This window comes from Aquarana catesbeiana, linkage group LG01 (genome assembly GCF_042186555.1).
Source record: "Aquarana catesbeiana isolate 2022-GZ linkage group LG01, ASM4218655v1, whole genome shotgun sequence".
In the NCBI taxonomy this organism is placed as follows: Eukaryota; Metazoa; Chordata; class Amphibia; order Anura; family Ranidae; genus Aquarana; species Aquarana catesbeiana.
Genome location: NC_133324.1, coordinates 240111607 through 240139579, shown reverse-complemented (window position 1 = coordinate 240139579; position 27973 = coordinate 240111607). Strand labels below are relative to the sequence as shown.

General features: G+C 43.5%; 1 protein-coding gene across 1 annotated transcript in view; it reads right to left on the bottom strand.

Moving 5' to 3' along the window:
* The window catches only part of ANAPC7 (anaphase promoting complex subunit 7), a 133786-nt gene that overhangs the window by 57010 nt on the left and 48803 nt on the right, over positions 1 to 27973 (bottom strand). The window contains exons 5-6 of the mRNA XM_073626432.1: positions 12257 to 12410; positions 11292 to 11434 (exon numbers count right to left, since the gene is read on the bottom strand). Of these exons, the coding sequence (XP_073482533.1) occupies positions 11292 to 11434; positions 12257 to 12410 (297 nt within the window). The remainder of the gene's footprint in view (positions 1 to 11291; positions 11435 to 12256; positions 12411 to 27973) is intronic.

Here is a 27973-nt window from a genome sequence, read left to right as displayed (position 1 = left end):
AGACGGAAGACAATTTTCCCTGAATTACCATCCGCCTGTTGAGGCCAATAATTCAAAGTGAAACTATGCCAAGGCAACAGCTTCCCTGGAAACGCAACAAAGCATGGCACTTTCCCAGTACAGCAGAGAACAGGAAATCTCCAACATTCTGTCCACGGACAAGCTGATCATCTTTCCCCACACAGAGCAGGCTTTTATAGTTAAAAATAAACAATTAAACAGACAGTATAGGGCGCATCAATAGTGCAATATAATTAAATGTGAACCTGTTAATTTTATCATATATTAAAGTGCTCCAGTGCATAAGCAATAAATACCGTATCCTGGGTTAACAATAAAGTGAATATAGTGCAACCAATCTCCTCAGGAAGACGCGCACACAGCGTGAAATATATTGAAAGGGAGGCTCGATACACACAAGTCCTCCGTTCCTAGATCAGCTGGAACGCATGCTGAGACGCTATTCAAAGTGCCCACAGAATACACGGTACCGCTCGGTCTCTGCTTCTCCTCCTCAGCTGTAGCTCAGTCTGGTTTTCGTCCTGTACCTGCACATGTGTTTGGATGCTTAGTTTTAATTGGAATAAAGACGTTTTTACACTATCCAAGCTTTTGTGGCTTTCATGGGGAGCCACTCTTTGCAGATTTGGTTGATGCATTGATGCACCGAGGCTCAGATATAGAAGTTTTTTACAATACATTCCTGCAGACTGTTGATTGGAGTCCTTCTGCCAGGATATCCAGAAAGTTACCTTTGATGATATATAGTTTTCCATGTCTGAGGGTCACACTGTGGCCACTACTGTCTGGTGAGCGCTTTGATATACCCACTTTGGGTGAAGCACGAATAAGAAAGCATGTGCACTTTATTATGTGGCGATTGGATCTACTAAGAAGATTGTGTGTGTTTTTTCATAATTATTTTGAGGACATTTGATTGGTTGCACTATATTCACTTTATTGTTAACAATAAAGTATTTTTATTGCTTATGCACTGGAGCACTTTAATATATGATAAAAGTTTATTTTTGGCGCCGTGCCCATTAATTATTCACTCGATCCGTTTTATAGTTTAAAGGCTAAATTGGACATAAAGAAATACAAAGAAAAACTGGAGACCAGCGCACAGTGTACCTCTATCATGGCAATAAGTGGTTGAAACGCGACCTTCCCCCTTCATAGAAGAATTGATTATATTTATTAGTGCATACCTCTAAGTTAAGGGTGTCAAACGCAATTTCATTCAGGGGCGCGCCAGCATTATGCTTGCCCTCAAAGGGCCAGTTGTATCTGTAAGACTATGTATCTACTTAGATACTTAGGAGTATGCAGCATACAGAGTGTAGAGTTCATGAGTGCGCTACATACAGACTGCAGAGTTCAGGGGTGTGCTGTGTACAGAGTGCAGTCTTTAGGGGTGTGCTACGTATAAAGTGCAAAGTTCAGGATCGTGCGGTGTACAAAGTGCCCCCCCCCCCCCAAAAAAGCTTTAGCTTCCTCACATCTTATCTGCCCATCTCTAGTACCTCCTGGCAGTGCAGGTGGTTTTGCGTCTCTCGCTTACTTGCAGGGAGATCATTGGTCGGCACTGCTGTGACCTGCCGTGAGTGCGTGCAGGGTAGGCAGGGATCTGCAAGAGCTGGAGGTGGTGGAACCAGGTTCTACCAGGTTCCAGCTGAAAAAGCCCTGGGTGCAAGGGCCACATGAAATGGCCTGGCGGGCCGGATTCGGCCAACGGGCCTTGAGTTTGACACCTGTGCTCTAAATTATCAGTCAATGAATGAGGACAACAAGGGGGCAGTCAGGCTCAGAGAACATTTATATATCCTAAATCCATTGATACATTTATTAAGGTATCTCTGAATCGGGATGCTTCCTGCACAGTCACCTCTCTCTCATAAATGATACTGTATATGCATCAAATATTATCTAAGCTAATTTTAAATTAAAGGAGTTGTAAAGGCAGAAGTTTTTTTCATCTTACTGCATTCTATGCATTAAGATAAAAAAACCTGTGTGTAGCAGCCTCCCCAGCACCCCCTAATTACTTACCTGAGCCCCATCTCGATCAAGCGATGTCTACGAGTGTCTTAGCCGTCCGGGGCTCTCTTCCTGATTGGCTGAGACACAGCAACAGCGCCATTGGCTCCAGCGGCTGTCAAAGTCAGCTAGCCAATCAAAAGAGAGAGAGGGGGCTCCCTGTCTGAATGGACACACAGAGCTGTGACTCTGCTCGGGTGCCCATAGCAAGCTGCTTGCTGTGGGGGCACTCGACAGGAGGGAGGGGCCAGCAGCCGCGAAGAGGGATCCGAGAAGAGGAGGATCCAGGCCACTCTGTGCAAAACCAACTGCACAGAGGAGGCAAGTATTACATGTTTCTTTTTTGTTTGTTTTTTAAAGAGCGTTTACAAATCACTTTAAATTTAAAAAGTAAAGAAGAACTCAAGGCAAAACTTTTTCATTTTGGATAGAGAAAAAGGAGGGTTACAAGCCCTGTAAAGGTTTTTTTTTTTTTTGGTAATTTGTGTCATTGAAGAGACTTGTCTTTACTTCCTGTCCCATAGCCAAAACAGGAAGTGAGAGGAACAGAGAGGAAATCCCTCCAAAGTGAGGGAATCTCTGGTTTTCACCAGAACAAGTGTCCCCATTGGAAAATTTCCCCTCTATTCTTGTTCTGGTGACAACCCAAAATTTAGAAATTCTCTTTCACTGGACAAAGTAGACAGAACAAAGAGGTTAAAGTGATTACAAAAAAGAGAATTTTTTTTTTTTTTAAATAACAAACATCTCTATACTTACCTGCTCTGTGCAATGGACTCGCACAGAGCAGCCTTGAACCTCCTCTTCCCCGGTCCCCTGCCAGTGCATCAGACTCCTCCTCTCTGTCCAGTGCCCCATGGGAGGCTACTTCCCATGGGGGCACTTGTGTGTGTTCTCGCTCCCGAGCACCGCTGCTGCATCCATTGACACACACAGCGTGACTCGACCCCTGTCCCCTCGTCACTGGCTTTGATTGACAGCAGCGGGAGCCAAAGGACTCTGCAAAGCCAGTGAGACCCGGAAGTGAGGGGAGAGAAGAGCTGCAGACGTGCACAGCGCTGGATCTAATGAGGGCCCAGGTAAGTAAAGGGGGGGGGGGGGGGGGGTCAAAAACGATGCCTAAACATTTTTTGCTTTAATGCTAGGAATGCATTAAGGTACTAAATGTTTAGCCTTTAGAACCACTTTAATCTTCTAATGGAGGGACTGACAGCAGTGAAGACCTGACAGGGGCTCCTAATCCCTCTGTAAATATATATAAAAAATATTTTACTTTAATCACTTGCCGAACAGCCGCTGTCATTATACTGCGACAGGTCGGCATGATCCCGCAGACCGTTGTAGCTATATGTCGGTCCCTTTAAATGAGATAGCAGGCGCGCATGCGTCCACTGCACAGCGTGCAAGAACATATTTGGGGGGCACACCATACAATGCGTTTAAATTCAAGATTGTGCTGCTATAAGACCTACAAACAGTACAAAATATTTTACAGCGCACACATACAAGAATGACATTTCCTGCAGGGCTAGGGTGCCAATACTCGTGATCGGCGGTCGCGATGACGAGAGGCAGAACAGGGACGTGTGTGTGTGTGTGTGTGTAAACACACACATTCCAGTTCTGTGAAGAGAGGAGAGAGAGATCATGAGTTCCTACGAGCTGGGAACCACAATCTCTCATCTCCTATAGTCAGTCCCCTCCCCTACACTTAGAACACACACATAGGGAACACAGTTAACCCCTTGATCTCCCCCTAGTGTTAACCCCTTCCCTGCCAGTGACATTTATACAGTAATGAGTGCTTTTTTTTTATAGCACTGAACGTTGTATAAATGTCAATCGACCCAAAAATGTGTCAATAGTGTCCGATGTGTCCGCCATAATGTCGCAGTCTCGATAAAAAAAAAAAAAAAAAAAAAATCGCAGACCGCTGCCATTAAATAATAAAAATGCCATAAATCTATCCCCTATTTTGTAGACGCTATAACTTTTGTGCAAACCAATCAATATATGCTTTTTGCGATTTTTTTTTTTTTTTTATTACCAAAAATATGTAGAAGAATACATATCAGCCTAAACTGAGGAAAAAATGTGCTTTTTTTAAAAAAAATTGGGGCTATTTATTACAGCAAAAAGTACAATATATTGCTGTATCGCAAAAAAATGGCGTGGTCATTGAGCAGCCAAGTCTTTTGAGGCAGAAATGGTTAAAGTATATGTACATGATTATTCAAGATAAAATTTATTATACAAAGCAAATCAGTAGTCGATCTCTAGCAGCTCCATGTCAGACAGTGCAGTCAGCTATCTTACAGAACGAGGATTTTACACTTGTAAACAGAAACACGGGTTCCTTAAAAGTTGTAACTAAAAAAAAAAAAAAAAATTCTATCTGCTCTGTAAAGTAGGGATAAGTCTACAAGACAAATCCACTATGCCTACCATGACACAGTAATGTACAGTTCCTGGGAAAAACTCTGAGGAATTTTAATTAAAAACACACAAGGGCATCAAGTGTGTGAGAGTGTTAAATAAGCTACTCACAGGGATGAGATGACAGTTGCCCAATGTCAGATAGGGATGGGGGATGATCAATAGGGAAGATTAGAAAAACAGGAATTTTTCGTCATACTTAGGCCTCATGTACACTGCTGCTGGTAAACGGACATTTAGGAGCAGTTGGGCATTTCTTTCAACTGCTCCTGAACTCTCCTCTATGTTATCTTAGTACATGTACACAGGTTCGTTTATAGTCCTTTCTAGTCAGTTGTGTTTAGAGGCTTTTTTTGGAACCCAAAAAAAAAAAAAAAAAAAAAAAAGTGCTTAGAAGCTGTGTTTAGAGGCATTTCAAACGTCAAGCGGCTAAACGCAGTAACACGCAGTAATTCACGTTTAGCTGCATTTCGTTCACAGGTATTTTTCATTTTTGGCTATTTAAAAAAAAAAAAAAAAAAAACTTAACTGTAAGATCCTTTTGTTTGAATACATTACGGGAAACAGAGTTAGGCTATTATTCATCACTTAATGGGACGTCCCAGAGCAATAGCCTTGAGGGGAGGGCGACACCCTGCCAAACAAAAAATAGCCATCAGACTTTAAAATGGCAGCCTGTAGTACACTACGGCCAAAAGCTGAATCTTCGGCTGCTCTACCATCCACCTGATAAAATCTTGTGAACATATGCACTGAAGACCAGATAGCAGCCTTACAAATCTGAGCCACAGATACCCGATGGCAAAAAGCCCAGGAGGTTCCCACACCCCTGGTAGAATGAGCTCTCATCCTAAAGGGAGGAGCCTTACATTTCAAACCATTGGCCTGAATGACCAACTGGCGGACCCAACTGGCAATGGAAGCTGCCCGCCCCTTCTTGGGTCCTTCTGGTAAAACAAAAAAGGAGTCCGATCCTCGGATCTTCGCAGATCTAGACAAATAAACTGACTGACTTAAAAAGAGGAAAGAAAATACTGGCTCCCTTATTTCTTCCCAACTCAGCGCAATGTGGTTCCAATATATAAATTCAACAGCTAGTAGTGTTGGGATTGCTCACAAATGTGAAACAAATTATATTTAGCTGCCACTTAAGCTTAACCTCCCTGGCGGTATGATTATTTCGGATTTTAGGTGCTGAAAGCGGTACCATTATTTTGCATGGAAATTTGGCGTTTTATATTGTAGGTCTGTAATTCTTAACAATAACACACTTAAATCTATCCAAAACAAGAGTCTAGTAGATATCCCGGGTATGATAAAGTTTGAAACACAAAAACATAAATTATAATATAATAAATAAAAATAAATAATTAAAAAAATAAAAATAAATAGTAATAAAATAAATTTCCCCACGATTCACTATCGCTCAATTCTGCAAGTGTTCTAATTTACTATTGCTGTTTTCTAGCTGGTCTAAAGCCATTTTTGACGTAAAGGGACACTTTTTGGTTGCTATGGACAATCTCCAGTTTCCAGGCAGAAAGAACAGTCTATATCACATAAAACTGCATGCAGGGCATTGGCCAAAGCACTGGGGACAAAAGGGATGTGAAATCATTTCATACAGTACTGTAATCTGTAAGATTACAGTACTGTATGTGTTATGATTGACATTTTTTTGAATTTGCCGCCAGGCTCCACCCCCGTGCGTCGCGACGCTCGCAGGGAACGGAGCCTGGCACAGAGAGGTTCGGGCTGAGGACACAGCCTGCGGACACTGCGGGGGACAGATCCTGCGATGTAATTCCGAGTGTGGCTCGGGGTTACCGCTAATGGTCCTGATTTTTAACCCCGAGCCACACTCGGGAAAACCGCCAGGGAGGTTAAAAAAACATTATATATATATATATATATATATATATATATATATATATATATATATATATATATATATATATATATATATATATATATATATATATATATATGATAAAAATGATCTGGTCACAATTAAAACCTCAAGCGTAAAAGAGCATCATATCCAAGCGGCGCTTCTGTCAAAATTCTAAATAATGACAAATCTGCATATAAACTAATATACATGCAATAGTGATAGCCAAGCAGTAAATCACAAATACAGAAGTGAATAAACGTGAAGAACAAGTCCGTGGCAGGCTTCACATGTAGATGTAGAGGGGAAATATACGGATAGTGCACCAATCACCTTATTCCACACCCAGTGCTCCACACGCCCCTTTGGGGTTCAAACTCAACACAAAGATGTAAATGACAGGCATTCACGATATCCCACTAATTTCCTGCATCGGCCAGCTCAGAGGATCACAGCATCCTTTTATTTTTTATCAGCTGTATATAGCAGTTAGAGCAATCTTGTGACTTCTATCAGTGTGTGCTGTAGGAGGAGCTAGAAAGCTCTTATATCTACATGTGAAGCCTGCCACGGACTTGTTCTGCACGTTTATTCACTTCTGTATTTGTGATTTACTGCTTGGCTATCACTATTGCATGTATATTAGTTTATATGCAGATGTGTCATTATTTAGAATTTTGACAGAAGCGCCGCTTGGATATGATGCTCTTTTACGCTTGAGGTTTTAATTGCGACAGATCATTTTTATCCCATATATATGTAAATAAACTGACTGGCCAGACGACGTCCAAGGAATGCAGTTGTCTCTCTTCCGCCGAACGAAGCTGAGAGAAAAAAAGAAGGTAAAATAATGTCCCGATTTAAATGAAAGGCCGACACCTCCTTTGGCAAGAAGGATGGAATAGGACGCAACACGACCTTGTCGTGGTGAAGGATTAGGTATGGCTCCCTATACGAAAGGGAGCCATACCTAATCATACCGCTAATTCCGACACCCTTCTAGCCAAGGTGATGGCCATAAGGAAGGCTAGCTTTCACGACAGCAAGACTAATGGAATTTCCTTGATAGGCCCAAATGGTTGTTTCTGTAACACAGACAACACCAAATTTAAGTCCCAAGGACACATAGGTGACCTGAAGGGGGGGGGGGGGGTTGCCCCCTGCATAAAGGTTTGGACCAGCGAATGGGAAGCTAAAGGCCTTTGGAAGAATACCAACAAAGGCCAAAATCTGACCCGATTGTACTCAAAAGCCAATCTGATTTCCACGGCCGACTGTAGAAAAGAGAATTCTCCCTATAATGTATTTTCTGGCATCACACCAAGCAATATAAGTCTTCAAGACCTTATGATAGATCTTTCTAGTGACCGCTTTCCTAGCATTCACGAGGGTAGACACCACTGGTCCTGAGATGTCACAATCCTTCAGCATCCTGGCTTCAATAGCCATGCCGTCAAATTTAGAGACTGTAAAATTGGGGTGCAATATAGGACCTTGAGACAGTAAGATCGGGGCGGTGCGGAAGCTTCCATGGGCAGTCTATTTGCCAATCTCACAATCTCCGGGAACCAGGGCCACTAGAATGACTGGAACCCCCTCTCTCTCTGAATCCTGCGCAAAAAAAAAAATATGGAAGGAGAGGGATCGGGGGGAAAGCCTAAACCAGGGAGTACTGGCTCCATGGAACTACCAGAGCATCTGCTCCGATTGCCAGGGGATCTCTTGTTCGGGACACAAACTGATGTAGCTTGTTGTTGAACCAGGATGCCAAAAGATCGACATATGGCCATCCCCAGCGCTGGCAAATTTCCTGGAACACCTTCGGGTGTAGGTCCCATTCCCCCAGGGACCATTCTGCTGGTGGCTGAGATAATCTGCCCTCCAGTTCTCTACCCCCGGGATATGGACCGCCGATAGAACCGGCACATGTCCCACTGCCCAGGCCAATATGTCGTTCACCTCGTCCTGAGCTGAACGACTTCTGGTACTGCCCTGGTGGTTTATATAGGCCACAGCAGTGGCATTGTCGGACCGAACCCCGATAGGGCTGTCCTGAAGCTCCACCGCCCAGGACCTTAGGGCAAGATGTACTGCCCGCATCTCCAGGATGTTGATGGGCAGGCTCTGCTCCTGACCATCTCCCCTGAGCTGTGAGCCCTTCTAGGTCTCCCTCCACTGCCAGAGAGACTGGCCTCTGTGGTCAGTACTCTCCAACACACTGGGAGGGTAGATCTTCCCCTTCGCAGGTTCTGATTCTGCAACACCAAGCTTAGGCTTAAGCGTGCCGGAGGAGATATGAACATGGGGTAATCCAGGGCTTGCCCTCTCCTGTTCTAAGGTGACAAGATGTCTTGCTGTATAGCCCTGGAATGGAACTGGGCGTAGGGAACTGTCTCGAAGGAGGGCACCATTCTTCCCAGAAGACTCATACAGAGCCGAATGGAGGGTTGCCTGGTGCCCCTTATCTGATGCACCTGATTCTTCAGGGCACAGATCCTTGTGGGTGGCAAAAATACCCTTGTATGTGAGGAATTATTGAAAAAAGTCCAAAGATTCTTGATAAATCCACCAGAAATTTAGAAAACACCCATCCAAGAAAGGTTGTGATAAAAGGTGCCTATATATGATCCACCAAGGCGTGTGTGAATAAAGTCTGCTTACCAGACGGCGATGACTGCTATTACGGCAGTCTCGCCCAGCATAGGGATTATGGTCTCCCAAAACCAAAGGATGTAATGCAGGATCGTCATTGCAGATGGATGTCATATGATGTCCTCCTAGAACGTTCTAGGATGACATCATATGACATCCATCTGCAATGACGAAAGTGGTTAAGCACTAATATGTAACAAATAATAAAGTTTGGATGGAGTATTAGAACCACCGATCCTGCATTACATCCTTTGGTTTTGGGAGACCATAATCCCTATGCTGGGCGAGACTGCCGTAATAGCAGTCATCGCCGTCTGGTAAGCAGACTTTATTCACACACGCCTTGGTGGATCATATATAGGCACCTTTTATCACAACCTTTCTTGGATGGGTGTTTTCTAAATTTCTGGTGGATTTATCAAGAATCTTTGGACTTTTTTAAATAATTCCTCACATACATTTGTGATTTTTGTTGCTTATTATTGTTTGTATTTGAATTATGTTTTTCCACTGATTGTCTCATATGTCATTTGGTGAAATTTATTTTTATTTTCATACATTATATTAGCGCTGCACTTTGCTGGTTATTACATTTTTGTGAGTCAGATACAGGACTTTTTAGGGTGCTGGCAGCTTATTCTATTTATTTATTTTGTTAATCCAAGCGCAGCTTCTACCTGGTTTTTGGGTATTTTTTATTATATTCTGGCAAAAATACCCTTGCCTGGACTGTATCTATGATCAGATCTATATACTTCAGACTTTGAGCTGGTCTTAAGGCTGACTTTTTGGCATTTATGACCCAGCACAGGCTTTCTAAATACCGCTCTGTGCAGGCTATGGGCTGTTCTAGGGCATGTAGTGAGTGATCTCTGAGCAGGTGGTCGTCCAGGTATCCGAGCACCAAGATTCCCTTAAAAGACCCAGTACTGGCGCTAGAACCTTTGCAAACCCCCGGGGTGCTGTGGCAAGCCCAAAGGGCAGAGCCACAAACTGGAAATGACATTCCTTTAATGCAAATAGCAGGAAAGTCTGATGAGGATGAAAGATAGGTACGTGTAAATACGCATCCTTGATAATCGATGGAGGCTAAGAAGTCTCCCATCTGGAGCAAGGCTACTACTGAGCGGACTGACTCCATCCGAAAGGACTGGATTAACAGATGCTAGCTCAGGGATCATTGATCCAAAATGGGCCTTTTGATTTTTGAACCGTGAACAGGTTTGAATAAAACCCTGTGCCCTTTTCGAATACAGGAACCTGTATAATCACTCCCTGATGCACTAAATGATCTAGTGCCTGAAACAATTGGATCCTCCAAAGAGAAACCAAGGAAACGCTGGATCTTAGAAACCTCTGAGGGGGAACCCCCCGTAATTCCAGCTTGTAACCATGCGATACTGTTGAGGTGACCGACTCGTCCTGAACTACTGTTCTCCAAATGCCTGCAAAGTGCAGCAGCCTTCCCCCCACCCGATAGAGTGGGGGCATCCCCTCAAAAGGAAGGCTTGGTGCCAGGTTTAGAAGTGTTTTGGACCCAGGGTTTCTTCTGGTCCTGCGGCTTGCCCCTGACTCCAGCTCCTGTTTGCAGTGGAACAGTCTTGGCGCTGGGACACCTGAGGAAGCGGTCCCTGAGGCTTTAAACAAAGGACGCCTTAAGTAGAGAGCTCTTCCCTCTGGAAATCTTTTGGATAGGTTTGTCCAAGTCATCACCAAACAAAATGTTCACCATGGAAGGAGAACCCAGCCAATAACTTCTTACAAGGACCAGTTCTTAAGCCATAGAATTCTGCGCATGTGTACAGACAGGAGAGCCATATGAGAGACTTGCTGTACCGAGTCCTTTAAAGGCATCTACAGCAAAACACAGCGCTCGAGGTATATCTGCTCTGCTTTCAGCAGGATCCTCTTGGTTAGGCCTATTAGGCCGTCTGACCTTATCCTTTAACCAGTTCCCGCTCGGCCTATAGCAGATTGACGGCCGGGAAGTGGTTCTGTTATCCTGACTGGGCGTCAAATGACATCCAGCAGGATAACATGCCGGCGCGCACCCACAGTGGCGCGCAGCGTGGCGATCGTGAATGCTGCGTGTCAGTCTGACACGCCGCATCTCCAATCGTGAGAAGGAGCCCCTGTCAGAGGCTTCTTACCACGTTATCAGCTGTAACCAATCACAGCTGACAGGCTCAAAAAGACATTTACAACATTTGTAACTCTTTACCAATGTACAAAAAAAAAAAGTATACATGCCATTTTAAAATAATATATTTACCTTTAATTAGGTAAGGATCCAGCATCTGAGCCTGCTCAAATTTTAGAATGGCATTTTTATTATCACCGACTCGAAAATAGAGATCTGCCAAACTTCCCAGTAGATCCACGTTGTCTCGGAGTAAAGATTTCTTTTCTAAAGAACTAGGAAAGAAAAAAAAAAAACACAACACACTTGTAAAAATTAAGCCAGCCATTTTTTTTTTGTACACACATGTATAAAAACGCACATTCTAGGCCTGAAGATTACTTAAATATCCTGCAAAACTATACATTTTCTAAAAAGCAGAGATCCTAAAGTATTTTGTTACGATATTAGAGTAACTGTTTAAAACAAACAAACAAAAAAAATAAATAAATACAATAAAATAAAAATGCAGCCTGTTTTAATTACACATATGTTGTGGTGCATTTTACTGCCTCCATGTGTAGTCGACTTTGTTGGCCCCACAGTATCCCTCACTGCCTTGTTTACCCCATCCATAAGAATATCCAATGACCTTCACAACTTGATTCACATGCCCAATAGCATCCCCTGCCTCTTCCATAAACCCCCCCCCCTCCACCCCTTTTTTAGGCAACACTGGGGGACAGCTGTAACCCCTGCCAGCTTTTTATTTGTCGGTGTCCTTGTGGATTTTCCTCACTTCCTTTCTGGCAAAACAGTTGTCAGCAGGACAGTAAGTGAGGGGAAAAGCGCTCTAACAGAGCCCCAGCAAGCATTAAAATCTGACAGGGGTTTAAACCCTTCCATACTTACCCAAATTTGAAAATGGAAAAACATTTTTTTGATTAGACATTTTCATGAAAACCTGTGTCTTAAAGAACAGCTGGTGCGTCTTGTAGTTTTTTTTTTTTAATAATAAGTTAAAATTTTTTAATAAATTCACAATATACGATGCACTTTAGATTTTTATTCTAAATGCGACTGCAATACAAGACAAAGTGAGTGCTCAATTCGCTTACCAGATCGTATTAATTGCTCGTGTGTTGTCCCCAGTGTGTACAAACGCATAAGCTTTGATCCAAGCAGAAAGCCAATCCAAGTTAGGAATACTCTGAATAACATTCAGGGTCATTGATGCTACTTCTGCCCCTTTCACAGACAGAGACAACAGTCCTTGTAAAACAGAAAAAAAAAAAAAAGTCACCAAAAAAAAAAAGTCACCAAAAAAAAAAAAAATAAATAAATAAAATGTTTTTTTAAAACCAAGAACAAAAATTATATTTTGCAGCTTACTAGTCGTTTGATATGGGTGGATGCATTCATTTTCGTGTTTTAGGCTAAGAACATTTTCAGAAAATACACACGTTATAAAGTTGTGTGTCGACTACTAATCCTCTCCACCCCATGTGTAATGGAGATGAAGTTAGAAAGACCTGTTTGAAGTCCAGTCTGGGTGAAAACCATGGTTCCCCCAAAAATACAGATGAGAAGTGAGCGCCCTAGGTCAGGAAGTACAATTATTTGAAATTACAAGCTTAATATATATATATTTTTTTTAAAGCCTGAAAAAGGAAAAACAAATGCAGCCACCATATACAGTATAAGGGACTAGTAAGCTGCAATAGATAACAAAAGTTCTTATTAGCTTTATAGATACGCTTAATATTAAGGAAACCTTGTCAAAAAATGCTATTTTTTGGTAAACTAGTCTTAAAAAAATTATTTTTATTCTGGATGTGATCTATAGACAAAATATATAATAAGAATACATCGTACTTTTTTCTCAACTTTGATCAAACTTCCAAAAAAAAAAAACCAAAAAAAATAATTGTGTGAAATCTAGATATTATATATTGAAATTTATTTCATCATTTGACCTGTTATAAATGACGTTTAACTTATGATTCTAGTAAAAGCATTCCAGAGTTGTTTACAAATTAAAAAAAGAGGCCATTTTGTCATTTTGAGCCTCTTTAATAAAGCGCTTAATAATAACAAAACAAAAATAAATAATTTATTACAATAAACAAAACCAATAAATATGTTTAAATATTAAAAAAAAAAGAAACAAACAATCTGCAGAAAAATAGCTTAGGGGAGGAGGAAAGAAGGAGTTAATAAGGGCTGATTGAGGAAAAACTAAAAAAAGGTTAATATGGAACTGAAGACACAAGTTTCAGCACCTTTTTATATTTAATAGGAGTTAAAAAGAAGTGCTGAAACTTTTTGAAGAACCCTCGTATAAAAAAACTTTTTTTTTTTGGTCAGGTTACTTTAAGGATCCATTTATACCAGATGTGGTGGGTCTGCGCAGGCACAGGCAAAAATACAGTATATTATATATATTTTAAGTGCAGCAGGTTCCAATGTGGAATCACCACATTGAAACACCATTGCAATGAAGTTTCACTTGTGACATCGGGATTGGCGCATCAGCACGATGTTTCACAGTGCACATTACCGGCCATGCATTCAGCGCAGCTCTCTGGTGAGAACAGGTCCTAACTGACATCATATGCAGAACAAAGCTCATCCTTTTGATCTGCAGATGAATGAAATAGTAAAAACAATTAGATACAAGTAATAATGTCTCTTTGTATCTCTCTATGCCTAGTGTGAACTAGACTAATAAAAAAACACGGTCAGAAGATAACTTTTTGGACAGCAGCTGTATTTACACACAGCTATCATGTTGACAGGTCGGAACATCCAGCAGATATGAAGGGCGTACCCGCACACATCCTGTGTACTTAGATGACGTTTTTTTTTTTTTTTTTTTGAGCATATGTATCACACTCAAGATGGTAGGTGTCAGGTGGCACTGATGATGGGCACTGATGGGTGGAACTGATATGCAGCACTGATGGGCACTGATAGGCGGCACTGGTGGGCACTGAATGGCTGCACTGATGGGTACTTATGGGTGGCACTGATAGGCGGCACTGTTGGGCACTGATACGTGGCACTGATAGATGGCATGGTTAGGCATCACTGATAGCACTGGCAGGCATTGAGGATGGGCACTGATTGGCAGCTGCCTGGGCACTGATTGGCATTTCCCTGGTGGTCTAGGGTGGCATACGTGGTGGTCCAGTGTGGTGGCCATCCCAGTTGGTCCTGGGAGGGCATCCAAGGAGGGCTGCGCTGATAAACAATCAGCACAGACCCCCCCTGTCAGGAGAGCAGCTGATCAGTTCTCCTCTACTCGCGTCTGTTAGACGAGAGTGAGGAAAAGCCAATTAACGGCTCCTCCTGTTTGCATCGTGATCAGCCATGATTGGACACGGCTGATCATGCGGTAAAGAGCCTCCGTCTGAGGCTCTTTACCAAGATCGGTGTAGCGCTGTGTCAGACTGACACACCGCACCACCGATCGCCACCATGCGTGCCCCCACGGGTGCGCGAGAGCGGTCGTTCTGGAGGGCTGTCATATGACGTCCACCTAGAACAAGAGCTGAGCCACCCAGCCATCATTTGACAGCTAGCGGGCGGGAAGCGGTTAAAAAGGGTTTCACATTCACCGTATTACTAGGCCACTAAAGTGAGGACGACAAATGGTATTTGCTATTGTTAATTTGATTTTCAGTTTTGGGCTGTCATCCTTATTTTTCTTTATTTTTCTCTCAATACCCAACACAAGCAATCCTTGGATATACACTTTTTTTTTTGTACACCTGTTCAATTGTTTGGTAACACAAATTGTTAATTAGCCAATCACATGGCAGCATCTCAATGCATTTAGGCATCTAGACGTGATGAAGACGACTTGCTGAAGTTCAAACTAAGCATCAGAATGGGGAAAAAGGGGATTTAATTGACTTTGAACGTGGCATGTTTGTTGGTGCCAGATGGTCTGCTCTGAGCATTTCAAAAACTGCTGATCTACTGGGATTTTCGCACACAACCATCTCTAGGGTTTACAGAGAATGATCCTGAAAAAGAGAAAATATCCAGTGAGCGGCAGTTGTGTGGACAAAAATACCTTGTTGAGGTCAGAGGAGAATGGGTAGAGTGGTTTAAGATGATAGAAAGACAAAATAACCACTTGCTACAACCAAGGTATGCAGAATATCATCTCTGAATGCACAACACATCGAACCTTGAAGTAGATGGGCTACAGCAGCAGAAAACCAAACTGGGTACCAATTCTGTCAGCTAAGAACAGGAAACTGAGGCTACAATTTGGACAGGCTCACCAAAATTGGACAATAGAAGATTGGAAATGTTGCCTGGTCTGAGGAGTCAAATTTAGGGTCAGAATTTGGCGTAAACAATGAAAGCATGGATCCATCCTGCCTTTTGTCAACAGTTAAAGCTGGTGGTGGTGTAATGGTGTGGGGGATATTTTCTTGGCACACTTTAGGCCCCTCAGTACCAATTGAGCATTGTTTTAATATCACGTCCCACCTGAGTATTGTTGCTGACCATGTCCATCCCTTTATAACTACAGTGTACACATCTTCTGATGGCTCCTTCCAGCAGGATAATGCACCATGTCACAAAGCTCAAATCATCTCACCACTGGTTTCTTGAACATGACAATGATTTTAGTGTACTCCAATGGCCTCCACATTCACCAGATCTCAATCCAATAGAGCACCTTTGGGATGTGGTGGAAAGGGAGATTCGTATAATGGATGTGCAGCTGACAAATCTGCAGCAACTGCGTGATGCTATCATGTCAATATGGACCAAAATCTGAGGAATGTTTCCACCACCTTGTTAAATCTATGCCACGAAGAATTAAGGCAGTTCTGAAAGCAAAGAGGGTCCAACCCGGTACTAGCAAGGTGTACCTAATAAAGTGGCCAGTGGGTGTACATCGGTGATGCCAGTAGTAAGATAACACTGGAACTCTGCTTTCACCCAGGTTCTCTTTGTAAACTGGTTACAATACTGGACAACTCATAGGGGTTGATTTACTAAGGCTGGGTTCACACCTATGTGAATTGAATGTGGTTTTCCCCACATCCAATTCGCATGACAGGACATTGTGACCTCCTCTCCATGAAGCCGGTTCACATATCTCCGTTTCGGCTTGCACAGGAACGCTGTGCGTCTTTAGTTCTGTTTCAGGGCCGAATTCAGGCAAAAATTCGGCCCCGATTCATCCATGAAACAGAGAACAGGGACGCACCGCACCCCTGTTGCAAGCCGCATCCATCGGAGGTGTGAACCCAGGCTAAAACTGGAGAGTGCAAAACCTGGTGCACCTGTGCTTGGCAGCCAATCAGCTTCTAACTTCAGCGCGTTCAATTAAAGCGGTTGTAAACCTCAGACATGAAATCTGAACAAAGCATATCACTCTATAGTGTGTACTTAAAAAAACCCGAAATTTGTTGCACTGGGAGCATATAGTATCTTTAATTAAAATGAGTATTAAACAGCAGCTATCACAATATGCATGGCCAAAACACAAACAAAATATATGGAACATGGTGAAGAGCTGGAAAAAAGTCCAACATGAACCCAAAATATATTGCTGGCACAGACTCAACAGGCAAAAATATAAATGTAATCCACTTTTAAAAAGTCCAAAGTAAGCCAAAGGGAAGTATCTTGAGGTATCAGATAAGTGAAAAGACTGCCACCGTCACCCAAAACACACTGCCTCTTACCCATAGGTAGATAACAAGCATGGATAGAAATCACTGACAGCTCCTCAGCAGCATGGGGATGACTCTGGATCTCCTCCACATTCTCAATACCCAGTTAAGAGAGAAAAAGGAGACTCCTCATAGTGCAGACATCCAAATGATAATTTATTGATAAAAAGCTCTCCATGTGTTCAGCTTAAAGCGGGGGGTTCACCCACACCGCCAAAAAAAAAAAAAATATTAAAAGCCAGCAGCTACAAATACTGCAGCTACTGACTTTTAATACATGGCCACTTACCTGTCCCAGGGTCCAGCGATGTCGGCAGGGGACGCCGAGAACCCGCTCGGTTCTCGGCAGCTGCTGCCGCCATCCTAGGTGAGGGAATCAGGAAGTGAAGCGTTGCGGCTTCACTTCCCGGTTCCCTACTGCGCATGCGCGAGTCGCGCTGCGCGTCCCTAGTGGTCCCCGCTCTCTCCTGGGAGCTGTGTGTTCCCAGCAGACAGCGCGGTCGGGACGGGAAGAGGCATAGACTCCCATGGGAGTCTATGCCGGAAGTGGGTGCAAATACCTGTCTTAGACAGGTATCTGCACCCCCCTGCCCCCTGAAAGGTGCCAAATGTGACACCGGAGGGGGGGAGGGTTCCGAAAAGCGGAAGTTCCATTTTTGTGTGGAACTCCGCTTTAAGCTAAAAGTGGATTACATTTATATGGTTTTGCCAGTTGAGTCTGTGCCAGCAATATATTTTGGGTTCATGTTGGACTTTTTTCAAGCGCTTCACCATTTTCCATATATAGTGTGTACTTGCCTCAATCCAGAGCACTAAGTGTCATTTCTGTCTGCTGTGTCATTCCTCTGCTACAAGCATAAGTCACTTCTGACAAGTTTTCATGACACCAAGAGAAAAATGGTGACAGGGGAGGGACCTCTAGCTGATTGACAACTTTGTTCCTGTGTGCTGTATGAAGGAGGGTGTGTCAGTTCCTTCCAATCCGCTCTCAGAGCTCTGCTCACTGATGTAACTTCAGCTCTCCGCCCCGTTTTTCAGAGCCGAGAGATCGTGTGTAAATTCTGCACTTTGAATGGATGTAGGGGAAAGATGGCTGTAGATAAACAGGTACAAATTGATGTATAAGGATTTGTTTCATCTCTATCACCTGAGGCCAGCGACTTTACTGGGTATACTGTATGTGAGGGTTTATAACCACTTTAAAACTTTGACATAAAAAAAAAAAAAAAAAAAAAAATCCTGGAAGCAGATTGGTTTCTATGCAGAAGTGCACCAGATTTTGCACTCTCCAGTTTTAGTAAATCAACCCCATAATGAGCGAAAGAGAAGACGAGTACAGGAGTAAAAGGATGTGGTAATACCGAAGCTCTCCAGAACAACTCCAGCTGTCTATACATCTCTGGGACCACTGATCATCGTCATGTGGTTTTCAACGAAGGCAACTTTAGCTTGTGTATGGTTTCCATCATATTTGAACTTTGAATTGCCCTCATTAATGGCAAGTTTATTTTAGGCCCTGTAAAAAGAATGTTAAGTTTGAAATAGCTTTGGCTTCCTTGCCTATAACCAAAGTGTAAATAGCAGTGGCCTCCACTGTGATTTTCTAGTAGAAGATTGCCTCCCCCAATGGTAACATTTTGTCAGAGTATTAGGCAGTGAAATATTTCCGATGCATGCTACTTTTAGGCATGAGAATTAGGTCTTTATGCTCTCAGGTGATGTTTTGTAACGACTAAATTTACCCATGTTTGGTGTTCAATCCACAACCTAAGTGGTTGACTCATTCTAGCTGCTTTCTAAATTTACGTCTTATCACATACCCACAGATCAATCAATAAACAGTACGTCTCTGCAGGGTGATTTTATTTCCAATCCAATGAGGCAAAAGACCTTTCAGGTCTTTCAGTATTGCACAGCTTCTCTCCAATTTAGAAGCAGATTTCTATTTTAGCCTGGAATTCATGCAGACAATAATATTCCAGTGACTGGAGTTTAATTGCTAGTTTTGTACAGGAAAGAGGAAATTATTTTTTACCGAGATGGAAGAGTTTTAAATGTAAAAACAAGCAACCTTAACCAGTAGCTGACCACCCTATAGCAGTGTTGCTGGGTGGCCGCACTGCGCAGGATTATATATATATATATATATATATATATATATATATATATATATATATATATATATATATATATATATATATATAACTGTCACTGCCAATTACTGTCACAAGGGATGTTTACATGTATGTGGCCTGGCTGTGAAAAAGTCTCACAATATGTGGTATCGCCATACGCAGGAGGAGTAGCAAAATGTGTTTTGGGGTTTAGTTTCAAGTATGCATATGCCTTGTGAAAGAAGTAACCTGTTAATATGACAATGTTATGAAAAAAAAAATGCATATCTTTATTTTGCAAAGAATTGTGGGAAATAATACAACAGCTTAAAAAAAAAAACTCATCATGATGCAAAAATTACAACTTAAAAAAAAAAACTCACTCAAAACATTGAAATGTCTACTTTCCAACAAAAGGGGTCATTTGGGGGGTATTTGTATTTTCCTGACTTGTTAGTGTCATAAGAAATGAGAAAGGTCGTCAAGTACATAAGGCGTGATCATTTTCAGTGTGATTGGCACCACAGCTTGTAGACTCTAACTTTCACTTTTGTGAAAGACCAAATAATATACACGGATTTTGGTTATTTTTACCAAAGATATGTAGCTGTATAAATTTTGGCAAAAATTTATGGAGAAAAATGACTAATTTGCTGAATTTTTTAACAGAAATACAAAATATTCGGTCTTTTTTAATTTATAGCACAAAAAAGAAGAAAACCCAGTGGTGATTAAATACCACCAAAAGAAAGCTATATTTGTGTAAAGAAAAGGGACAAACATTTCATATGGGTATACTAACCTTCCCTCCAGCGATGCGACATCTGCCAACCCCCTTGCAGGTACCAACATCTTTTCACCAGCTTCAGACTGCTCGACCTGAATTTTGATTGGCCTGGTATTTCTAATATGACCACCTCCCCACTACAGGTATTGGGGCCTCTAAAACCCATACCCAAAAAGTCCTTCAAATTAAACCATACATGGAGGCCTCCAGTCTTTGCCCTGAGAGGTCCCCCTGTGAAGGGGAAAAAAAAAAAACAAACAAACCACACACACACAAACACCAGTTGTGTCATAACAAGATTCAAACAAGGAAGACGCCGCTCCAGGCGAGCAGTCACCAGGGCTGTTTTTAAGGCAGGGCAAAAGGGGCAGCTGCCCTGGGCCCTGTCATTGTTGTGGGGCCCAAAGCAGCTGCCTCATACTTGACAACTATCCTGGTTTAAATTCCCTCGTCCCTTGAGGTTTTAGTCCTGTGCTGTGTCCCAATATCTCAGTGTGAAGTGCTGCTACTAATGCTGCCCAGCTCTGCCCTATTGTTGTGTACAGATGACACACCATATGTCATTCATATGTAAATAGCAAATAGTTTACATATGAATAGTGATTCATATGTAAATAGCGGCTGCATTCATATGTATATAATGGCGGTCGGCAGCATTGATATGTATATCATGCCCCCCTGAGGTCATATCCACAGTAATCTCTAGCAACCAATCAACAAGCAGAAATCATGTGCTGTAACCTTTAGCAACTAATCAGTGAGCCGTAATGTGTGCTGTAACCTCTAGCAACCAATAAGTGAGCGGTAATGATACACTGTAACCTCTGGCAACCAATCGCAATAGCTGCCTGATCTGATTCAGTAAACTGATTTTGAGTCTAGCTGCTATTTATTGAATGTCTCAGAGCAGGTGGAGAGCAAAACTGCATGACACCCCCCCCCCCCCCAAGAAAAGTTTTGCCCAGGGTCCAATCAATATTTTTTTTTCAAAAAGATTTATTATGCACTAAAATAGTAATCATACAGTACATCAGATAGGGGTTACATCCAAAACAATAAAGAAGGGGGCGTGTCCTGACCATGGAGGAGTGAGGCTGTGTCTTGCCTCAGCTCCGCTCCACCGCCGCACTAATCAGCGAAAAACGGGGGGTAAATCGCCGCTTCAGACTCCCCACATGTCACAGCGGCTCAGGCAACCCACACAGCCGGCAAGGACCGATAGATCAAGACAGGGACAGCTAGATTATTACTTCTCAGGGACCCGAGGACAAGGCCGCAAGCCATCCAAGATGGCGCCGCCCGGGAAGGCCCAGAAAGCAAGCAAATCCTCCCAGCCAGCTGCAGCCACAACACGGGCACTGAAGGGAACCAACTCCCCAGCATCTCCGGTTCCATCCCCAGGGTCGGTGAGTGATTCTGCCCCCCTGTGCCTCCCCAGCTTCTCTAGGAGGCCGCTCTGAGATCTCTGACTATCTCAGTGATGAGGACATTCGGCGCCATATTATGTCCCTGCCTACCAAAGAGGACTTGGAGCGCTTCACAAGCAGGGTGGAAAAAGCCTTCACTGAGGATATAGCCCAATTGAAAACTGATACCACACACCTGGGTAACAGAGTGGAATCTATAGAAGAAAAACTGGAGGAGGCTCTCCCCACTATTGCGCTGCTGCAATCACAATGCCAACTACAAAGCCAGCAGATTGAAAGCTTGCTTTGCCAACTGGATGACGCTGAAAATCGCAGCAGGAGAGCCAACATAAGGATCAGAGGTCTGCCTGAAGCCACAGCTTCAAGGGATATTATCCCCACACTGACAGACATCTTCAGGGATATACTGGGCCTATCTGCAACTACGCCAATAGAAATTGATAGAGCACATAGAGCCCTAAGACCTCCATCTCAAGACGTGGACAATCCTAGGGACATAATTTGCAAACTCCACAAGTATAATCTAAAAGACCGCATTATGCAAAAAATGCGTGGTAAACCATGCTATGATTTTGATGGCGCGCACTTATTTTTTTATCAAGATATCTCCAGGCGCACCCTCATGCAACGCAGAGCCCTGCGTCCACTCCTGAATGCCGTTCAAGAGGCGGGTCTGCCGTACCGCTGGGGCTTCCCTTTCTTCTTACAAGTGACAAAAAATGGACGCCAAGTCACACTGCGCCATAAGGATGATCTCCCAAACTTCCTTTCCACTCTTGACCTAGATCCAGTGGACTTTCCAGATTGGAGAAACACATTTGATGCTCCTGGGACTCAATTATCCTCACAATGGTCAACAGTCTCCCGCAAGAACCGCAGAAGAGACAGACAACACCAGAATCAAGATCCTGAGGCAGGGCCCTCCACCACAAGAGATTAACACTGCAGTCCTTATGTGATGCCTTGATAACTATGGATGACTTATACAATTCATATGCAGCCCTTGTGTGATACCCTGAGGACTATGGGTGAACTACACATTTACCAAAAAAGAACCACACTCACATTCTGAGACATTCCCCTCCTTCTCCCAATTTGACATGCAAAGCGAGCTACTCAAATGCAAGCCTTCAGTTTATCCACGATCACTAGCTACAATCAACAAATGAGGGACCCTAGCTGGCAAAGCTCAGGACTCAGATGACCCCAAGCGAAAACCACCCTCCTGATATTATTGTCCCACCCATCTTACTTAGGCCCCATATAATGAAAGGCTGCATCTGCTCCCCCAGAATGACTCCCCCTGTTCAAAACCACAACTTAATGATGCGGTGGACGGAGATGGCATCCCATGTCTCCCCTCGTGTTTAGGTTCACGTTTCTCCACGTAGGCCACCCCTTGTTGGGTATTGTCCCTAGTTGGGACATTAGTCTAAGGTCTGAGGCCTCCTCTGTTATTAGGGCAGACCTCACACCTCACATGCAGAAACTCTGCTCATTAACACTGTTACTCATAAGTTGTACTGTTTTGTATGTTTTAACAATAATCTCTTCGTGCTTTCTTTTCCTTTACTTTTCTGGCTTCTTCCACCCTCTCCCTACCCCACCCCCCTCTTCACAGGAGCGATACATCACTGGGGGCTCCGCGTCGGACGGGCTCGGCCGCGCGACATACGTCCAACCATCTGACCCATCATGTCTACACTAAAGGTAATATCCTATAATATAAGAGGCATATGCTCCCCTGGGAAGAGAAGCAAATTATGGTGGGAACTCAAAAAACTGAAGGCACAAATAGTTTTCTTACAGGAAACCCATTTTACCCATATCTCCTTACCTAGACTTCCAACCCATTTATATAACCAGTGGTTCCACAGCACTTCCCCTACCTCCAAATCTAAAGGAACTTCAATAGCGATCCACAAAACATGCCCTTTTCAACTTTTAAACAGCAAAATAGACCCACTAGGTCGATACGTTTTCCTGAAAGGCACCATAGCAGAACGCAAATACACATTCGCCTCGATATATGCTCCCAACTCAAATCAAATTTCCTTCATAGACAAGGCCCTTGAACTCTTGACAGAGTTTAAAGAAGGATTTGTTGTCCTTGGAGGAGACTTCAACGTCAGCCCAGACCCTTCCGTTGACACCTCCAACTCTAGCCACACTCACTCTTACGCCTTTCTAAAACATTTCCGTAAGTCCTTTCAATCACACATGCTTGTTGATAGCTGGAGGACCCTACATCCTGCAGAGAGGGACTTCAGCTATTATTCGGCAATACACAATGTCTATACTCGTATAGACCAAATATATGTTGATCGGCGGGCGCTGGAGCTCCTACAGTCAGCATTCATCGGGAACATCACAATATCGGATCATGCACCGGTAGGCGTGACCCTCAAGCTACCGTCTGGCTCTCGTGGGGCATGGACGTGGAGATTAAATGAAAATTTGCTGGATGATGCGGCTGTGGGGGCTGGAGTGTCGGAAGCCATCACAAATTATTTTAGAGAGAATACCACTAATGATGTTAAAGAAAGCATAATATGGGAAGGTCATAAGGCTGTAATAAGAGGAGAGCTAATATCTCTAGGGGCCAAACTTAAAAAGATGCTCCAGGCAGACTTCACAAGAGTACTGACTGCCCTTCAAGAAGCAGAACTGAAACATAAACAAAATGAGAGCCCTGAGGCATTACAGAGGTTAACGGACCTACGAAACTTGTTGTCACGTCTACTAGATAGACAGACTCGTAAACAAACCAGACGCCGTTCACACAAATATTATGAACATGGAAATAAGTGTGGGCGCATGCTCGCTAGAGCTCTTCGCAAGAAACAAGCTCAGACTTATGTCCACAAACTACGCTCCTCAAATGGAGACATTTCGGTCCAGTCCTCTGGAATCGCTGCAGGGTTCCAAGAATATTATACTCAACTTTATAACTTGACCACTGACCACCCTTTAGACGCCCAGACAAACAGGATTACAGCCATACGAGACTACCTGGCTTCAGCCGGTGTTCCACCCTTAAACGAAGATCAATGCACTGAACTAGAGCTACCAATATCACCAGAAGAGATAGAGTTAACAGTGAAATCCCTGCCCAAAGGAAAAAGCCCGGGACCGGACGGCTTCACGGGGACATATTATAAAACATTCCTACATCTTTTAAGCCCCCACATGTGCAGATATTTCAATACCATTGCAGAAGGGAATCCTATCCCCACTGAGGCGCTTCTAGCACATATAACAGTGCTACCCAAAGAGGGCAAAGACCCATTGCTACCCCAAAGCTACCGGCCCATATCCCTCCTTAATGTTGACATTAAGATCATGGCGAAGGTATTAGCAAACAGACTTGGAAACCTTATACCTAATATAGTCCACCCAGATCAAACAGGGTTCATTAAAGGGAGAGAGGCAAGAGACAACTCAATTAGAGCCATCCAACTTATACACTGGGCACGTACTCGCCCAAACTTAAAACCTTACGTAATTCTCTCTACTGACGCCGAGAAGGCTTTCGACCGGGTTGATTGGTCATTTCTTAAAATGGTATTAGAGACACTAGGACTTAAAACACGCATGCTATCCTCGATTCTAGCTCTTTATTCCACTCCTTGTGCACAAGTAAAAGTGAATGGAGTTCTATCCTCCCAATTCCCGATTCGGAATGGAACGAGACAGGGGTGCCCACTTTCCCCTCTCCTTTTCGCTCTAGTTCTTGAACAGTTATTATGCACTGTCAGAGCGAACATAAACATAAAGGGCCTAAGGGTTGGAACGACTGAACACAAACTGTCTGCCTATGCAGATGATGTTCTATTTCATCTATCGGAACCCCTGATCTCACTGCCAAACTTGATGACAGAACTAAACAAATTCGGATCATTATCAAACTTTAAAATTAATTTCTCTAAATCAGAAATTTTGCCTGTTCACTTGCCTCCCTCCCTGATGAGTAACTTACAAAACGCTTTCCCCTTTGCTTGGGCCAAATCCTCAATTAGATATCTAGGAATACAATTGACAGACAGATATGATACCCTGTACACCACAAATTTCCCCCCACTCCTTAATATAATTAAAAAAGACCTTTCACAGTGGACTAAGACCGCTTTCACATGGATTGGACGTGTCAATATAATCAAAATGAATATTTTACCCCGCATCCTTTTTTACTTACAAATGATCCCCATACCCTTACCGAACAAGTTTTTCTCCCAGATTAATAGTATACTATCGGGTTTCGTGTGGAACTCACAGAAATCTAGAATAGCTTTGAGAGTGCTGAAACGATCCAAATTGGCGGGAGGGCTAGGAATTCCTGACATATTGAAATACCATAGAGCTATAGTCCTTCAAAGAATCCTCAGTTGGCGCTTCCACACCCAGTCCAAGCTTTGGGTCTCCTTGGAAAAGTGGCTAGCGGGCAGGAACCTGGCTTATGCGCCATGGCTATCCAGAGAGTACAGGGGACTGTCGGAAGATACTTCCCCCCTGACACTCCACGCACTCTCCACTTGGGACAAATTAAACTCAACTCTAAATTTGTCTCCTCCTATGTCACCACTAGCTCCATTAGGGGGATTCCTCTGGTTCCTACCGGGAGAACAAATGGCCTTCTTTGGTCCTTGGTTGGATGATGGAAATGCCAGCTGTGGGAAACTAATGCATAAAGGTAAATTAATGGACTTTGAATCTTTAACAAAAGAGACACGGGGGCTCCAGAATGAACTTCTGGAGGTACAGGCAGCTCCACCACTTCTTCGAGATAAATGGGAATTCAATTAGAGACCTTTCCACTCTCACAAAATTTTCATAGAAGAAGACCCAATCTCCCACATGGTCTCGGAAATGTACCGTCTATTAAGTAATGCTACTGACAATCTTAGGCCAACTTATATAAGGGCATGGGAAAAGGACTTAAAGATGGACCTCCCCCCAACTCAACTGACACACCTTTACCATCTAACCCACTCGAGCTCCATAGAATCCAAATCCCAAGAAACTAATTATAAAATTTTATCACGATGGTACCGGGTACCGGCTGACTTAGCTCGCATCTACCCCTTGGCATCAGACCTATGCTGGAGAAAGTGTGGACAAAAGGGTACACTCCTCCACATTTGGTGGGAATGCCCACTGATCCAAACATATTGGAGTGAAATTAAAAATCTAATAAAAGAGATCCTAGATCTTGACATCCCTATGTCACCTGCATACTTCCTCCTACATATTCCACAAATGCCAATCAGTAGATACAGAAAATGCATATTGCCACATCTCCTAAACGCAGCCAGACGCCTCGTCCCGATATATTGGAAACAAACCAAGACCCCATCAAAAACAGACTGGATAAAGAAAGTGAATGACATTAGAGAAGCTGAACACTGGGTAGCGACCTGTAAGGGGAAAGTAGAAAGATTTGAAATTATATGGACCCCCTGGAAAGAATATATGTCCGAACCTGATCACGAAAACTCCAGTTTAGACATAGCCCTGCTAGAGCTAGCAGAACCTTCCCTAAGATCTCGCCTTAATGTCAATAATACCTCATAAAGAATGAGACCCACATCAAACATTGAAAGGACCTGCCGTGGTCGGGGCCTGTTCGGCGCGGAATTCTGTGACTTCTTCAGAATACAAGGTAAGCTCCTCACCTACCTTCCCCACTTTCCCCACCTACCTACCCCCCCCCCTTACTCCAATTCTTTATCTATCCTTTCCCTCTCTCTTTCACCTCTCTTCTATTACTAACTATGATTTATAGAGTATGCAATATTTCTATACCCATAGACTGGACAATAACTGTGTAATACACTGCAACAGCGAGAAACAAAACAACAGTGGCCAACCACAGGGGTGTGGGCCCGGCTCCTCTAAACCCTGTTGGGACGGGGGGGCCGCGTCTCACACCCCGGAAAATAGGTGTCGGGGGGGTGCTCCCACCGGGGTGGCGGTCCGGGGGAGGCTGTTGGAGGCAGATGGCCCCCCTCTCCCCGAGCGGTCGTCGGGGGGGTGCTCCATATACCCACCTGAACAACCTGCACCCTGGGTGGGGGAGGACCGTCACTGGGCAGGACTTGCTTCCCGGGGATGTAGGGACTCAATAAGATATCTAAAAGCCACAAAAATTGTGATCTAATCTTACTTGAGAAAGGGCCGGTTGCAAAAGCATGTGTCACTATAAACCTTCTTTGGGCTACACTATTTATGCTTACTCTATGTAATGTTTTTTCACTGAAATGTTCTCAAAAATAAAGATTTTACAAAACAATAAAGAAATCAACATCCAATATTTACCATAACATTTTACATATCAATGCTCTCACATTAGTTGTGCCAATCAGATCCTATCCCTATCATAGATAGGAGTACATGTGCTTTTTTTTCTTTTAAAACAAAAACAAATAGTAAACCTGAACCAAAAAACTTGCCAGTTAATCCGGAGAAAAAGTAAAACTCCCTTCCCTCCCTCCCCTGGGGGTGTCTGTTTTCGGCGTTGCATTCGGTAGGGTACACAAAAAACAATTCCGACCATATTGAAAAAGGTACTCACAGAGTGCGCATGCGCGGGAGTTCCAATATGGCTGCCTGAGCCAGGAGCTCCGCTCCACCCCGGACCGCAGAGCCGCACTACGGCGAATACAGCCCTCCCCGCCGCTTCCAGCTAACTCTCCCGTGTCAGGGACCCTCCGAGGAGCCAGCGGAGATGTCCGGTCCCCCGGTGAGGAGAGATCTCGGCCCGCTTTTCGATACGGCGGGAGCGGACGGGATTCCCAAGATGGCC